General features: G+C 42.8%; 1 protein-coding gene across 34 annotated transcripts in view; it reads left to right on the top strand.

Annotated features, from left to right (window-relative positions):
* ANK3 (ankyrin 3) overlaps positions 1 to 15720 on the top strand; it is a 1678649-nt gene that overhangs the window by 1283758 nt on the left and 379171 nt on the right. For 30 of the 34 annotated variants that reach the window (XM_069240922.1, XM_069240928.1, XM_069240923.1 and 27 more), the window contains 2 exons: positions 636 to 734; positions 972 to 1070. In XM_069240922.1, coding sequence (XP_069097023.1) covers positions 636 to 734; positions 972 to 1070 — 198 coding nt within the window. The remainder of the gene's footprint in view (positions 1 to 635; positions 735 to 971; positions 1071 to 15720) is intronic. The other 4 variants (XM_069240940.1, XM_069240950.1, XM_069240959.1 and 1 more) reach the window with 1 other exon arrangement.

Consider the following 15720-nt stretch of genomic DNA (forward strand, 5'->3'; position numbering starts at 1 on the left):
TAATATTTCTGTTGTAGCGGAAGCATGGGGTGCTGTGCATTTCATTCTGTGTGCACTTGGGTCCGCATCTAACCAGCTTGCAACATCATGGTTATGATAGCAGGAGGTGCCGGTGTGGCACGTAAAGGGCGTAGGACTAAATACATACTGTGTGCAGTGTTTGACGTTTCTGCTTCTCACAAATTTCACTTCCTGGTACAGGGATATGTATGTGAACAAAGGCACAAACCTTCGGATCAGATTTTAGTGTTTGGTCTGGAAACTTAGGTCTCCAGGTTCAAAGGCCAACAACTGAGCCACTAGACCACACCAGCATCCAGCTGTTTGGACGTGGGGGAAAGCTGAATGGTATGTGCTGAAATGCAATGAGGTCTGAGAGTGGAAACAGAATGCCCCTTCATGAAAGGTGTTTCCTAACTTAATATGAGCTGACATTTCACTAGCAGGTTTTGCATCCTTTGTGAGAATTCTGCTGGCACATTGGCCACTTGTGCGCTGTAGTGTGGGAGTGCGCTGTCCACAAGGATCTATTCTTAATGAGGCTGAACTCACGCCCTCAGTTTGTGTTGAGTGTTAAGGCTACTACACACCATGGACCCATGCCTCACAGTATTTGCTACAATTTTCTCTTACAGAAAGGGTTTACGCCTCTACACGTGGCTGCAAAATATGGGAAACTCGAAGTTGCAAACCTGTTACTTCAGAAAAATGCCTCGCCTGATGCTGCTGGGAAGGTAGGACGAAAAAGACATCCCTCTTTGAATGCACATTTAACTCAAACAAGCATCTTTAAGATACAATTTGTATGAGCACGTTTTGGCACTCTTTGGTTTTAAATTTATTATACATGAATGGCTAAGGTGTGGTGGTGGACATTCACTTTGAATTGTTGCACACATTAGATACACTAATGCACTCCACTGTCCTTTGTGTTATTTTATAACAACAATTGTTTCTGCGTGTGTTTCTAGAGTGGGTTAACTCCACTGCATGTAGCAGCACACTACGATAATCAGAAAGTGGCACTTCTCCTCTTGGACCAAGGCGCGTCGCCTCATGCATCAGCAAAGGTACAAAAACTAAACATAGGGAAATGTTAGACCATGAATATGATTTATCCGTTTTATCTTTTTTTGCTTGTTTTGCTACCCTGTTTGTACTACAAAGTGTTATCTCCTTTAATTTCTACCCTGCTGGTTTGCCAGCAGAGAATACGTTTTTATTAAGATTTGGTTGTACTCAGCAGAGCAAACAAAGTCTTTGAAAAGAAGATGTGTTTTGCTTCGGTAATGTTGCTGCCACAGATTTTCAGTGATACCTGCAGGGCCACAAAATCCTTTCAATTGAACAAATGACTCTAGAAGATGCAGCAAGCTTTGACGTCCTTCTCAGGTGTGACTATGCATCTTCTAAGGGGCCTTGGTCTTCCTAAAGTTTTCATCTGTGATGCTTTCAGGTTCACGGATAGTTATAATTTTAGAGATGACCTTGATTCGATATACAGTAACTCAACTCTTGAGAACAAAGTTCATCTTTAGTAGTTGGGTTTCTATGCTTAGCTGGAGGGCAGGATTGGCTTTAACCATGCCTGTGGAGTGTGCCTGTCCCGACCAGTGTCTGAGTTGAAAGGTCTCATACATTTGTTTTTTTTTTTGGTGACTGAGGGCCTTATTTATATGTTGACTGAGATGGAACTCCATTGCAAGGGCAATTGAGTTCCTTCCCCTCTAACATAGTGGTCCGCTCGGCCGATTTTGATGTGGACGGACGGACCTTAAGTTTGGCCACGGCGGTGACTACTCCAAAGCCTATATGTCTGCTCACCCAGTTAGGATGTGTGGACATAAAGCTGTTTTTTAAAACATTTTTGTCACCTCCAGGGAAACCCTGCCGGCGAGGGGCAGCAAAAAATAAATAATGCCTCCCTGACTCTGGGAGATGACTCCCGTGGTGAGGGGTGCATTATCTTTTTTATTTACAAAACGAAAATCCTGTTCTGGATTTCCTTTTTTTAAATAAATAAAACAGAAAACAGTTTGGTGGAAGGCTCCTTCATGTTCACAGAGCCTTTCACCAGACTGAAAAGCATTGACAGGAAACACTGTGACAGCAGTTCCTGGCAGTGCTTTATAAATCTGACGGGCTGTCCCTTCACCAGGGCAACGGAGTAATTTACTCCTTTGCATCAGCAGAACAAAGGGGTATCCTCCAGAATATAAAACGGGACCTAACCTATTGCCTAGGTCTGGAGATATTATCATTTTCTGTGGAATCTAGGTATAATTCTTGTTTGAGATGAGGAAGACATTTACCAGTTCTGATTTTCACTAGTGGGCCTTTAGGGTTTGACCTTCGGGCTGCAGAACATTCATTAATGAACATGACAGTCTTTCGTTATCTACATCTGTGGAAGTGAAGGCCCTTGATTAGCGATTTAAGTGTCTTTCTGACCTAGATTGACACACATGTGATTGTTATTTCTAAGGAATGTACCACTAATTCCAGTTGTATTAGAAGGGAACAGTTCACTCGGTTATCCTCATGTGAAAGGGGAGTGTCATTTTCCCCGTGATTTTTAGGGTGGCTAATGTTTTATTTCCCAGAAACTTGTGCAGGTGGAGAAGACTCTTCTTGTGAGCCCCTTGGTAGTAGTCAAGTAGTATTGTGAATGTTTCTCATCCCTAGTCACAAAAACCATACGTTTTCACTCAGAAAGCTACAAAAATCTTTGAGTGTATGACAAAGCTCTAACCTCCTCCTCAGGAAGATTATAATCATTAATAAAGAAGGCTGGTATTAGCGTCGGTTACCTCTCTTCTTTATGACCTCATTACTTCATGGGACTAATGTGTACTCAGCTAACGTGGGTTTCGCTGAACTAGACAGATTCCCCCATTAGGTCCGCTCCTCATTCATTATAGGCGCAAATCATTCCTTTTCTGAAAGAGAAGAGGCACAGTCATAAGAGGTTCTTTTGGATTCCGTTCAAGCCTTCTTTCAAACTGAAAACAAAGCAATGTTTTTACCTTGAAAACATTAATTTACCCTTCTGGTTCATGTACTGCATAATCATACCTACAGTGTTCTGTCTTGTCATCTGAAGGCATGTTTGAGAAATTGTTGTGGAATGAGCAGCTCGTTTGCAATTTATGCTGCACTTGATCTCTAGGAAGGTAAGAAGCAAAAGTTGTTTGGGAGACTTCTGCGTGGGAACGGTTCTGTTGCCCACTGTGATGCCATTCTTCTTTGCCTGTTGTCAGAGTGAAAAGACCCAACTGTATGGTAATAGCGAACAATAGAGTGTTTAGTGGGCAGCGGGTGCTTGAAGACTACCCCTCTGTACACATTTGTCATCCAAATGCATGTTTCTGCTGCACTGAAAGTGGCCAGCGAATAATGTAGGTTATTAGGCTCCTGAGGAGCTTTATCCAGGTTTAGAGCTATCCACGTGTAGAGCTGAGGTTTTACTTCTCGGCAGTCATCTTAGTGCAGAAAGCAGCTCCCTTTCTCTTTGGCTTATTACTAGGAGACCAGCATGTAGCAGCGCATTTTATGCAATAAGTAATGTTTATTTCTTAACCACACCTGCTAACATGATAACACTTGTTGAGCTCCACTATTTGCGAAGTATAGGGAGCTCGTGATAAAGTAAAGCCCCCTGAGGACTGTGCTTCCATCCAAAGGCACAAAGCTGCATATGGTATCCCTGTTTACTCTTCCACGTAAACCCCTCTTCAAGGACACAGTATAGAGAACACAACTGAATCATATTAATGCATTCAAGGGAAAAGCATGTCTTCCCAGGTCATCTCTTCTAACTCTTGTGCTTGGGTTCACTTTCCAGTGGTAGGTACAGAGGTTTTGTACCCTGTCTGGAATGGTCACACAGGTTTCTTTTTCCTAACAGTGGTAAGTTTTAGTGCTAAGCCTGGAGTGCCAAACCTATACAGACTTTCTTCCTAACATGTATTTTCGAAATACAGTGCTGCAAAAGGAGATATGTGAAATATGTGTGATTCACACAATGGCAGAGTTTCCATTATTACCATTCAGAGGTGCCACCTTCTCCTTTATCTCCTAACTGACAATGTGATGACGCAAATAATTTTAATTCAGAAATTGAGTGAGAATTTTCATGTTACCTGGCAGATGCCACTCAATTCAATCTGGGCGGACCGCTGATTCTGTTTGCCAATAAAACTAACCTCACGAATAGAGTTCTTGACATCAAGAGAGTGAAAGAAACATTTAAGGTCAGAAATCTCATAAAGGCAGTCTACCAGCACACCCAGCAAACACTCCCCTGAGGATAAAGAGAACTTTAAAACGCCCTAAAAATTTTTTTTAGCCCTACTAAACTCAGAAGCGATTCAGGGCTTTGCTCAGCAAAATGCTCAGTTATCAGGGCAACTTGAGCAAATGTTTGTCATTTAGAGTCCCAAGGGCAAACGTATCTGGTGGCAAAGGCTACTCTGGCAACACCTATCAAATAGCTATGGTCTCATCGAGCAAGCTACCCATGGGAGCACGTGACAATCATAGCTAATCCATGGTTTGGCTAAAAATCAAATATGCATCCCGACAAGAGCATTACAATGAATATAGAGCGGCACAAGAAACTGGAGCAGATGCTCATGATATGTTAAGATATGGTTCACAATATCTTAACTAGATTGCTAATCTTAATACATTCTGTACCTGAAATAAAAATGAGCCTGGAATAAAAAGATGATGATGTCTTACTGGTAACTATGATAATCAAGGTGATGGAAGGAATTCTTGAATTAATCTCAACCTCTGGTCCTCAGTCTGGACACATTGCAGACCATATTTTTTCAGCCACTATGCCACTCCAGAAAGGGACCTGTCATGTGCAAATCGGTCTTGATCCTGCTTCAATAAGAACTGCCCAGGCCATACTGCACTCTAGACAGTAACACAAGCAACCCCAGACCAAGTTTAATCTATTTAATTCTCTTCAGTTAGGTATACCTGGAGTCTTATGGAACATTGAGTACAGGACCCCCTGCTTGGTAAACCCATCGCACTTAGGGCATGTACTGAAAAAGAAACGGCAAGGTGATGGAAAGAAAGCTTGACTTAATCTCAGACAGTGGTGATCGCATGAGCCGCATTACACTGGGTAATCTCAAATCAAAATGTGTTCTGCACAATCCTGCCATTTTGTCCTCCTGCTGATTGTTCATTGCCATTAACAGATGGAGAAGCTTCCCTTGCAGGCCGCAGTCTTGAGAGTCCGGAGAACATGTCAGAAATGCTTCTGGCTGTGCTGGCAAAGAAAAACCCCCATCGTGATGATGGTTATGCGCCAAAGATCTAAAAATTAGCCCATATCCATACATTCTCTTAAGCAGTCATCTTTTCACCCTTTACAAATATACAATGCCTGGCACCAAGTACTATTGAGGAAGATCTTGTTTAGCGCTTTGTGCAGCACTTCTGTTATTACGTGTCACTTTAAATATCCATTCTTGCTATTACCAATTTAATGGTACTACATTTACCCCCATCAGAAGGATAGAAAACTGAGTCAGCATTGCTTGGATTTAAATCCATGATCTTTAAATCATGGCAGTTCTCATCGTCAAGCAACTAACTTACCAGACTCAAGGATCATCCCTACGCTTAGCAGTGTCTTTCAGTGTTATTACACACCTATCCCCCATTCCGAATGAAACTGGGAAGGAATTGTGTTTTCACGTGGCAAAGATTTTACATATAGCCTAGCATTATTGTGCAGCAGGGCTATGGGACTGTTTGATGAATACTGCTTCGGAATGACCTAGATCAGCTTTGATAGACTTCCTATTCCTTCACCCATCCAAAAGTTAAATATATAGTGTAATGCATTTGAATTGTTTCAATTCTATAGAACTTTACTACCTCTTGTCCAAGTCCCAAGGTGCTCTGCAGGCCAGAGTGTAGTGCTTCTAATTCGAGGGTGCATTGGTGAGAGAATGTTGAGTATTGGTTTTGTGTAAGCTGCCCAGAGAGTGTATTGCCAACTTACTGCACCAACTTGCTGCAGCTGTATACAGGAGCTTTTTATGTGTGAGGTAGAAAGCAGAGAAGTGGGAAGATTTGTTTTTCAGTCAATCAATCAATCAAGGATTTGTAAAGCATGGCTTTTCACCCGTGAGGGTCACAAGGTGCATAGGGAGGAGGGGGTGCTGAGGATCAGTTGAAGAGCCAAGTCTTGAGGTCCTTCCTGAACTGAGACAGGGTGGGAGATTGCCTGAGGTGGATGGGGAGGGTGTTCCTGGTCTTGGCGGCAATGTGGGAGAAGGATCTTCCTCCGGCTGTGGTTTTCCCGGATGTGGGAGACGTTGGCGAGGGCCTGTTCGGCAGAGCAGAGTTGTCTGGCGGGAGTGTAGAAGGAGAGTCTGTGGTTGAGGTAGGCTGGTGCGCGTCATGTACGCCCTTGTAGGTGTGGGTCAGGAGCTTGAAGGTGATTCTCTTGTCGATTGGCAGCCAGTGTAGGTCTCTTAGAAGGGCAGTGGTGTGGCTGTATCATGGGGCATTCTTGATGAGACGGGCAGGGGCATTCTGGATGCTTTGTAGTGTTTTCTGGGTCTTGGCTGTGGTTCCGGCTTAGAGTGCATAGCTGTAGTCGAGGCGGCTGCTGACAAGTGCCTGGGTGACTGTCCTTCCGGCTTCGGTGGGGACCCACTTGTAGATTTTTCGAAGCATGCGCAGGATATGGAAGCAACCCGAAGAGACTGCGCTCATCTGTTGGTCCATTGAGAGCGATGAGTCTAAGAAGCTGCCGAGGTTGCGGGCGTGGTCGGTGGGGGCGTTTCTGAGGGTGGTGGGCCCCCAGGGCTCGTTCCAGGCAGAAGGTGTGGAGCCGAGGATGAGGGCTTCTGTTTTGTCTGAGTTCAGTTTGAGGCAACTATTTTTCATCCAGGTGCCGACTGCTTTCTTTTCTTTGTGAAAATTGGTCTTGGCAGTGGTCGGGTTATTGGTGAGGGACTATCAGTTGGCTGTCTTCGGCGTAGGAGACGATGTTGAGTATGTGGCTTCTGACAATGGCACCTAGTGGGGTCATGTAGAGGTTGAAGAGGGTGGGGCTCAGCAAGGATTCTTGGGGGACGCTGCAGTTTTAAACCGCAAATATCGGCCTTGGATGCGCCTGGGTCTTGGTTGTAGGAAAAAAACAGGTCTTTTTGGAACTTCAGATCTGCAAATCATTGTTAATGGATCTGATTTTCCTCTGTAGTTTATTCCATTAATTACATGTCTGTACTAATTAAGAATCTGTTACCTCCCATGCTATTTCTATGGTAAGGAGGGATTATTGTTAGTGGGGCCATTAGTGATCTGAGGCTTCTCTTTTGGTGGTATGTTCTGATTTTGAATTTTAGGAAAATCGATCCCATCTCATGGAGCACCCAGTGAGCATTGCAGAGATCTTTAAGGGATATTCTTTGGGCCACTTGTAACCCGTGAAGCACTTTTGGAGCAGAGGGAGTATTGTCCCATCTGTTTAAGTTGAGGACATGTTTAGCTTCAGTGCCTGACAACCCAAAACAACTGCAGTAGTGGTAGAGTCTGTAGCGGCTTGTGTTGGGGAAAGGTAGGGGGAAGCATGGGGGAAGCAATAATAAAACAAAAAAAGATAATTTACCTGCCGCTCGTCATTTGCTGCTCTTCTGCTGTTTGTGCACAGGCTGAGGCTCCCAGACTCCCCTACTGCCAATCCAGACAGTGCATGCATGCAGGTAATACCCATCAGAACAGCATCTGGATTGAGCAGAGCGGACTGGTTTTGCACGCCTAGGGGGACTGGGACCCTGTGCCTGCTGTTGTTCTCCACCCAGCAGTGCAGCTGGTTTGGAAAGATGTCAACGCGCATGTCCGTTTGGCTGACCTAAGACAGCCAGCCAAACCGACATGCGCACCGACAACAGTGCCCACCACTCCTCCACCATTCTTCCTATGGCCCCGTCGCCAAGACTCGGATACTAACGAAAAATAAAATGATAAACCTGCCATTATCATTTTCTTTTTTGTTTGTCTCTACTGGCAGGAGGGGCAACACATCCCCGCCATAACGGAGAAGCAGTCGCTGGCTAGAGATCCGTATTATTATAATAAATGCTACTTACAAAAAAGAAAATGCCTCGTCATGGATCAAATGACCTTCTATATAGGTTGATTTACGGTGCTCTGAAAAAAGTTGGTGCCACCCAGGCTGTATAACCTGTTAGAAATGTCAAGGCCATAATTAAATCAGCAGGGGCTACTGGATTTATTCCTGGTTGTGCAAATGTATCTACACCCAATGTTAAAGCATTTTAATCTTTGCACATGTCAATTCTTCAGAGTTTCCTGTTTTCTTTGGCATGAAGAGGGAGAGAGAGAGAGCGACTCGGTGTTATTCAATAACTACTTTCCCTTCACTTAAAGAATGTGCCTGGCCCTTAAGGGATGCAAATGCAAAGGGCCATGTAAGTTCACAAATCAAACTTCCAGAATGTTTCCAACTATAACACATTTTTACCGTTTCTCAAAGCTTGTCGTAGTATGATTTAAGATGCCAGTTGGACACTAGCATTCTTTGTGCTTTAAATGGGTGGCTATATAACATCCTAGTGGTGTATTTGGTGCCCATTAAGCTTTGTTAAACACTCATGGCTTTATATAAAGTGGCAGGATAGTGAAGCTTTATGGTGTCCTGCCGGTCGACCTTGTTTGTGGGCAGGCGGAATCATTGTTACTTTATAGACTTTGATGCTGTGTCCTGGGACAAGCTATATGGCTACGGTATGAATTGCCTTGAACATTTGCACTATTCAGTGAAACATTGGGTTAGTTCTGCCTCATGACTTAGAGGTTTTGTAATGACTGCCCACTCATAACAAACTCTGGCAATGGTGAGCACTTTGCCACTTAGTTTAAAACTTTATTTCGTGCACGTACATTAAGCAGAAAATAACATATTACATACACTATATATATCTATATATATATATCTATATATATATAAATAAAAAGAGACAATTCTCCTAAACATCCCAGTAAAAACATTTATTACATTTCTATATTTTAAAGATAAAATACAACTAAATCAAGTTAAAACAGCTTAAACAAATAAGCACCACTAAAAAAACATAAACTTTCAACTTTGCCACTTCGCTTCCTGTACATTTCGAATTGTCAGTGTTAAAAAACAAATAACACAAAAGAGATCAGCCTTGACTGAGAGAAATACAATACCGACAGGTGTCTTATCAGCAACTGCAAAAGGCAAAATAGTATTTTCTAATCCAGGTTTTGCCTTGACAATAGGTTTGCATGAAAACCTCATTTAAGCTTTGTTCAGGCCAAAGGCATTGCTGTAATACATGAGTTATCCCTTTCTACATGGAAAAGCATGAAATTCTTATCTAAAGTTTACTTTTCAAAGTTGGCACCTGCTCTTCCTTGGAGTTTTTGTCTGCTTCCATAGGGCAAAGAATGAGCTAAGTATCACTGAATGTAGGTGTCTGAAGACGTGTTTGAGCAATAAGTTGTGTCGCAGTCAATTTGCAGTAAAATGAAAAAAAAATAAAGCTGCTGCGTTATTCATTCTTTAAACAATCTTCACCCAACTTACCATCAACACTGATCTAACAGAAGATGGTAGTGAAGGTTATCCATGATTGCATTGATTTATTGGTTACAGACCAGATGTACGAAAGCATTTAGCATTTCTTAATTGACCCAAGCGCAATTTCGGTCCTTTAAGAAATGCTAAATTGCCTTTTCAGGTGTACAAAAGCCAATAGGGAATCGCAAATAGGGGTTTCCTATTTGCGATTTCCTAAGCACATGTACACAGCATTTCCTAAATGCGAAATGGGCATTTACGAAATGCTAATACCATTTACTCCAAGCCAGTGGAAACCATGTGCAAGTTTTAAAAATGCATTTGTGCGCTTTACATGTGCACTACTTTTTTTTGTGGTGCCTCAAGGTTGGTGTAGGCTCCTAGGCACTCTTGCTTTTGCATTTCCTAATTTGTGATTTCCTATTAGGAAATCTAAAATTTGGAAATGCAAAACCATTCGTATCTTTTGGCCTCAGTCCCTTAGGAACGAATGATGAGACATTTCTTAAATAACAATTTCCTAATAGCGATTACTAGTCTGTAGGAATTGCTATTAGGAAATCTCCATCTCTGTATTTTCTAAATAGCGATTTCCTTGTGATTTGCTGTGTAGGGAATGCAAAATAGAAATTTTGTACATCTGGCCCTAAATTTCAACAATTACCCAGGCCTATTCATGAAAAGGCTGGGAACCTTTTGGCTGGGTTTTTTAATCTTGAAATTTTAATTCAAGCATCTTGAGATGGCACTAAAGAAGAGGTGGTTTGGCTCAAGATGGATATGATTCCATTGCGAGTTAACGAAAATGGTATCCTCAGCAGAATATTACTCCAGGCGTTTCTGACATTTTTATGACTCTAGACCCAGGACCTAGGATTTTAGAGCACGTTGTGAGGCTGCAGGCAGCTGCTTGGCCCAGTCTCCGAATGCGCTGTAAAAAGCAGCATCATGGGAGCAGAAAATGCTCCCTCATCACCTAATCTGCTCTCCTCTGACCCCATCACCCTTGCTCCCCACTCCATGGCCCTAAAAAGAGCCCTAACAAATGTACCACCTACTCCAAGCAGGTTGTACACATGAGCTAATTTGAGTCTATTATTTCCATCAGAAGGGGGATAACCTTCAAGGGTGAACCTGGTATCCTAGGTTCTCATTGTTTGCCATTTTGTGGGAATTAACTCGGAATGCATAGATTTAGATGCAGAGATACTAGTAAGAATCAATGATTCCAGCTGTTAGGTGTCCCTATACCTAAATACAAATATTTTCTCAAATAAATGCTAGAGCATAACCTTTGTTTAAAAATTCAGGAATGTCCGTAGGACCTTATTTTAAATGTACAGTTATCAGGTTTGGTTCCAGTCAGAGTTGGCTCAGTCTTTAAAAGGGTCAAGGAGGTTGCTATTGTGGCCACTGCAAAGCTCAAATCAATTCCACTGCATGCAAGAAGCAGTAGGCGATAGTCTTCTTGTTTGTCCATGTTCACCATACTTCATAATGTGTAAGGAAATTATATTTAGTTTGAAGTTACTGTTGCAGAAACTAGGAAATTGTTCCTAAGTCGTGGAGGGAAATCTGGCCAGTTGGGAAGATTTTGTATCTTTGCACGACCAACCTCATGTTTTGAGAGAACTTTGGGGGTCATTACGACCTCGGCGGTCTTTTCAAAGACTGCCGAGGCCGCAGGAGACAGAATACCGCCATTGCCAGCGGTATTTCTGTCTCCCTATTATGACATTTCCGCTGGGCCAGCGGACGGTAACAGTGTTACCGTCCGCTGGCCCAGCGGAAATGTCACATCAACATTGCAGCCGGCTCGTAATTGAGCCGGCGGCAATGCTGATGTGAAGCGGGTGCAGTAGCACCCGTCGCGCATTTCACTAGCCGAAATTCGGGCAGTGAAATGCGCGACGGGGCTATGCCTGGAGGCCCCTGCACTGCCCATGCCAAGTGCATGGGCAGTGCAGGGGCCCCCAGGGGCACCCCAAGTCCCCTTAGCGCCGGCCTTTCCATGGCGGTGTGTACCGCCATGGACAGACCGGCGGTCGGGGACTCATAATCCCCAGGGCAGCGGTGCATGCACCGCTGCCCTGGGGATTATGACCGCCAGGCGGAATCCTGGCAGCAAAGTGGAGGGGCCGGCGGTATGGCCGTGGCTTTTCCGCCACGGTCATAATTGCTGGCGGAACACCGCCAGCCGCCAGGGTCGTAATGACCCCCATAATGTATAATGATGGACAAGGTTGAGTTATTACTCCAGCAAGGAAAACTTGTTGTTAGTTGCCTTCTGTTTAGCTCACAGTCTACCATTAGTTAGCAGTTGAACTATGACATATATATTAGTAAAATGCCTAAAGTCAGGATCTTAAATCTATGGTTTGCCAATATTGAGTGGTGCCTGTGAAATATGGTGTAACACACTTATATAAATATATAATTTTTTGAGCTTGAAGACAAAATACTTTAATGTAGTGTGTCCGCCTTAGAAGCCTCCAATTCTAGCCGGACCACACCTGCATAAATATTTGCTTCAAACGTGTACATAGGTTCAAGGTTCAAATGTATTAAGCTTTTGATATACAGTAGCTTCTGGTCCCCTCTTGTTAAGACTTGCAGCTTGTCGAAGAAAGGTGAGGTAAATAACAATACTTTGCTTTTGATATAGCTTATATACTTTTTACTGAGCACTGTAAAATAGCAGGTTTTATTATTAACCAATTAAATGTTTTGCATTATTCCCATCTTAATAAGGGTGGAAGGCTGACCTGGCCTTTGCAGGCCTCGTATGGTGATAGGATGAATATTAGTTGTTTTTTCAATATAGACTCACCAATCCAAAACTGACAAAGAACGCTGACTTGAGCTAGTTAAAGTGCTACAGAGAGAGAGTGTATTGCGCCAACCCGCAAATACCCGCAAACCTCTAGGCCCAGGATGAAAAACAATGGGTAAATGGTGGTTGGGAACAATCAGGGGAGCGATAAAACTGACTCTTCAGATACACTGCATTTTATCTTCCCCTCTCTTGATAGACATGATCCGAGCTCTGCTCTACGTATGTGGAATCTTGAAAAGGATTTAAACTTTTTTCTGTCTCTATGTGACATGGAGGCCTCAAACCTGAGCATGAGAGCAGAAGGTCAAAAACCAGCCATTTTGGCTTTTTTAGGCAGGTCTAGAAGGACGAGCAGAGAGAGGCCACCTTCAACCATGGCTACTGCAACATCGCCCATTATCACTACTTACACCCCATCTGTCAAATCACAAGGTCTCAACTCTAATTCCAGTAGGTTCAAACCTTGGTAGGATTCCTAAAAAATATTATACCTGTAAAGTAACTGCATGCTCCAAGATGACAGAAGTAGGTCTGTGATGGGACTCCCCTTTATCAATGAGATATAATGTGTGTTTTTTTAAAATACTGTTCTTTCAAGGGTTGTACAGTCATCAAACCTGGGAGTGTTCACTGAACAGGATTGTTTACTGAAGAAGATCCTTGAATAGTTCTGTTTGTTTTTCCTTTGAATTCTTTTTATTTGTAAATGCATATGCAAGCCAAAGCAGACAGTGGGTATTGTTTGCTTCCAAGTTTCGTGCCTGGTTCTCACTACAGCACACATTGTTAAAAGAAGCAGAAACTCACCTTTGGTTTACGCAGGCGATATAATTTACGAAAACCTTTTTAGCCCCTCGTTCCATTGCTTTTTTACTTCTTTGAAAAGAAGGCTGCATTGACTTTCTGTTTATGCAATTGATTCGTACCACTACGTTGATATACAACTCCATTGTTATTGTGCGCAAATGATTACTAAAAGATCTCAGATGCTGCTACAGGCTAGATTGATTGGTACATAAATGAATAAATATTGGGTGTCTAATCTCAGCAGCAAATTGCCCTCTTCAGAATTTAAGAAACTATCCCAAGTTAGGGTCATTCTCTGGTTGCGTTCCTAAAATCTGGAACGGTCTTTCCTCTAAACTCCAGATAGTTACTTCTCTTGGCCACATCAGTGCTTCCTAGCGAAACATACCCAGTATGTTAGAGAAATTGGAGACCTATCTGCAGGGCATGTTTTGTTTTTTGTCATACGTTTGTTTTCTTTTTTTTTCACGTCCTTGTCCTATGTCCTGTTCATGCTTGTACTCGTCTAACTTAGCCTGTTGTCAACATATATTTATTATTAATATCCATAAGATATAATTATTTTAGACGTTTTGGTCATTGTAGAACAGTTTAAACCTTGGGTATATTTGCTTTTTGTGTTTGTCTTGTCAGAGTTAGTTTGTATTATGTTTAATAAAGTTGTTGAAGAAAAAGGAAACCTATTGATTCCAAATGTTAAAACTTTGAAACAGGAAATACAAACATTGTGTGTGGCCAAGTGTTGTCATTGTACCTGTTGACTGTTATGTGCCCACCTGCAATGTCCATCGAATGTGTGTTCAGTTTGATTATTGTTACGTGTAGATGACGACCCTTCAACACGTTATGTATGTTTCCTGTAGCTTGCAGACACTGAGTTTACTTGCCTTCTGGTGCTTTATTCTTGTGTACATAAAATGGAAACACAAGATTCTGTAGTTTGATTGCAAAGAGCTAGTGGTGCGCGAGGTAGCGAAGTTACAAAAGTATTTGGCAAAGCCAATAGGTGTTGCCTATGTGACAGCCATTGGCTTTACCAATGTCTTTTAGCCGTGTTCTACAGCAGCATGGCTAAAATTTTGTAGCGTAGAGTAGAGTGCTGTGGAGTGGAATGGCACGGATGGGAGTGGCACAGTGTAGCCTAGAGTGGAGTGGCATAGGATAGAGAGGAGTGGCGTAGAGTGCAGTGGCTTATAGTAAAGTGGCATAGAGTAGAGTGCCATAAAGCAGATGTCATAGAGTGGAGTAGAGTAGCATAGACTTCAGCAGCGAAGAGTAAAGTGGCATGGAGTGGCATAGACTAGAGTGGCGTAGAGTGCTGTACCGTGAAGTGGCATAGAGCGACATTGTGTGGAGTGGCACAGAGTAGAGTGGTATGGAGTAGAGTGGTATAGAGTGGAGTGGCCTATAAAGTAGCACAAACTGGGGTGGAATGGAGTAGAGTTACATGGTGTGGCATAGAGTGGCATAGCATGGTATTGTGTGGAGTGGCATGGCATAGACTTGAGTAGTGTAGAGTGTCATATATTGGCATTGTGTGGATGTGTGGCATAGAGTAGAGTGACGCAGCACAGCGTAGAATGAAATAGCATGGAGGGGAGTGCTCAGGAGTAGATTGAAGTTGAGTTGAGTGACTTAGTGGTGTTGACTAGAGTGGCGAAGAGTGGACAGGAGTGGTACAAAGTGGTGTAGAGTGAAGCGGTATTGTGTGGTGTGGCATGGAGTGGTGTAGAGTACAGTGACATAGAACAGGGTGGAAGAGTGGCGTAGAGTAGAATGGCATAAAGTGGCACAGAGTAGAATGGTGTAGAGTGGCTTTGTATGGAGTGACGTAAAGTGGAGTGACATTGAGTACAGTGAGGTGGCGTAGAGTTGAGTGACTTAGGGTGGAGTGGATAGGAGTGGCGTAGAGTGGAGTAGCATAGAGTAGAGTGGCATACAAAAGTACACTTAGTGTTAATAGAAGTGGCAAATAGGGTGAAAACAACATAAATAAGAATCTGTTTGCTTGTGTTAATAGTAGGAAAGCACATTTCACGTCCAGGAATAATGCCTGACTGCTTAGAAAATTAAACAATATATATTGTGTTGCAAAAAGACAAAGAATAACAAAGACAAGAAAGAACACATGTACTTGCTCCATGCTCCAGCAAGGAGCTAACTCAGGAAAGGGAGGGAATACTTAGAGAGATAGTGGTGAGAAAGTTAGTGGTTCTAGCACATGCTGCTGTGATGATTCTCTCTTTCGTTTGTGAAAGGGTTAGTAACTTTTCTGAAGGAGACATGCAGGGTTAGGTTGTCCTCTGTGCATAGGTAGGCTGGTACTGGAACCATGTAGGGCGAATCATTTTCACCTGTACCCCTCAACCACCCTTGTATTTCACACTTCCGTAATATTTGGACTATAGATATATATGACAGATGTAGATAGACAGCTAGTGATACAGTTGGTGTGTATGGACTA

Source organism: Pleurodeles waltl, chromosome 6, assembly GCF_031143425.1.
Source record: "Pleurodeles waltl isolate 20211129_DDA chromosome 6, aPleWal1.hap1.20221129, whole genome shotgun sequence".
NCBI classification, from domain to species: domain Eukaryota; kingdom Metazoa; phylum Chordata; class Amphibia; order Caudata; family Salamandridae; genus Pleurodeles; species Pleurodeles waltl.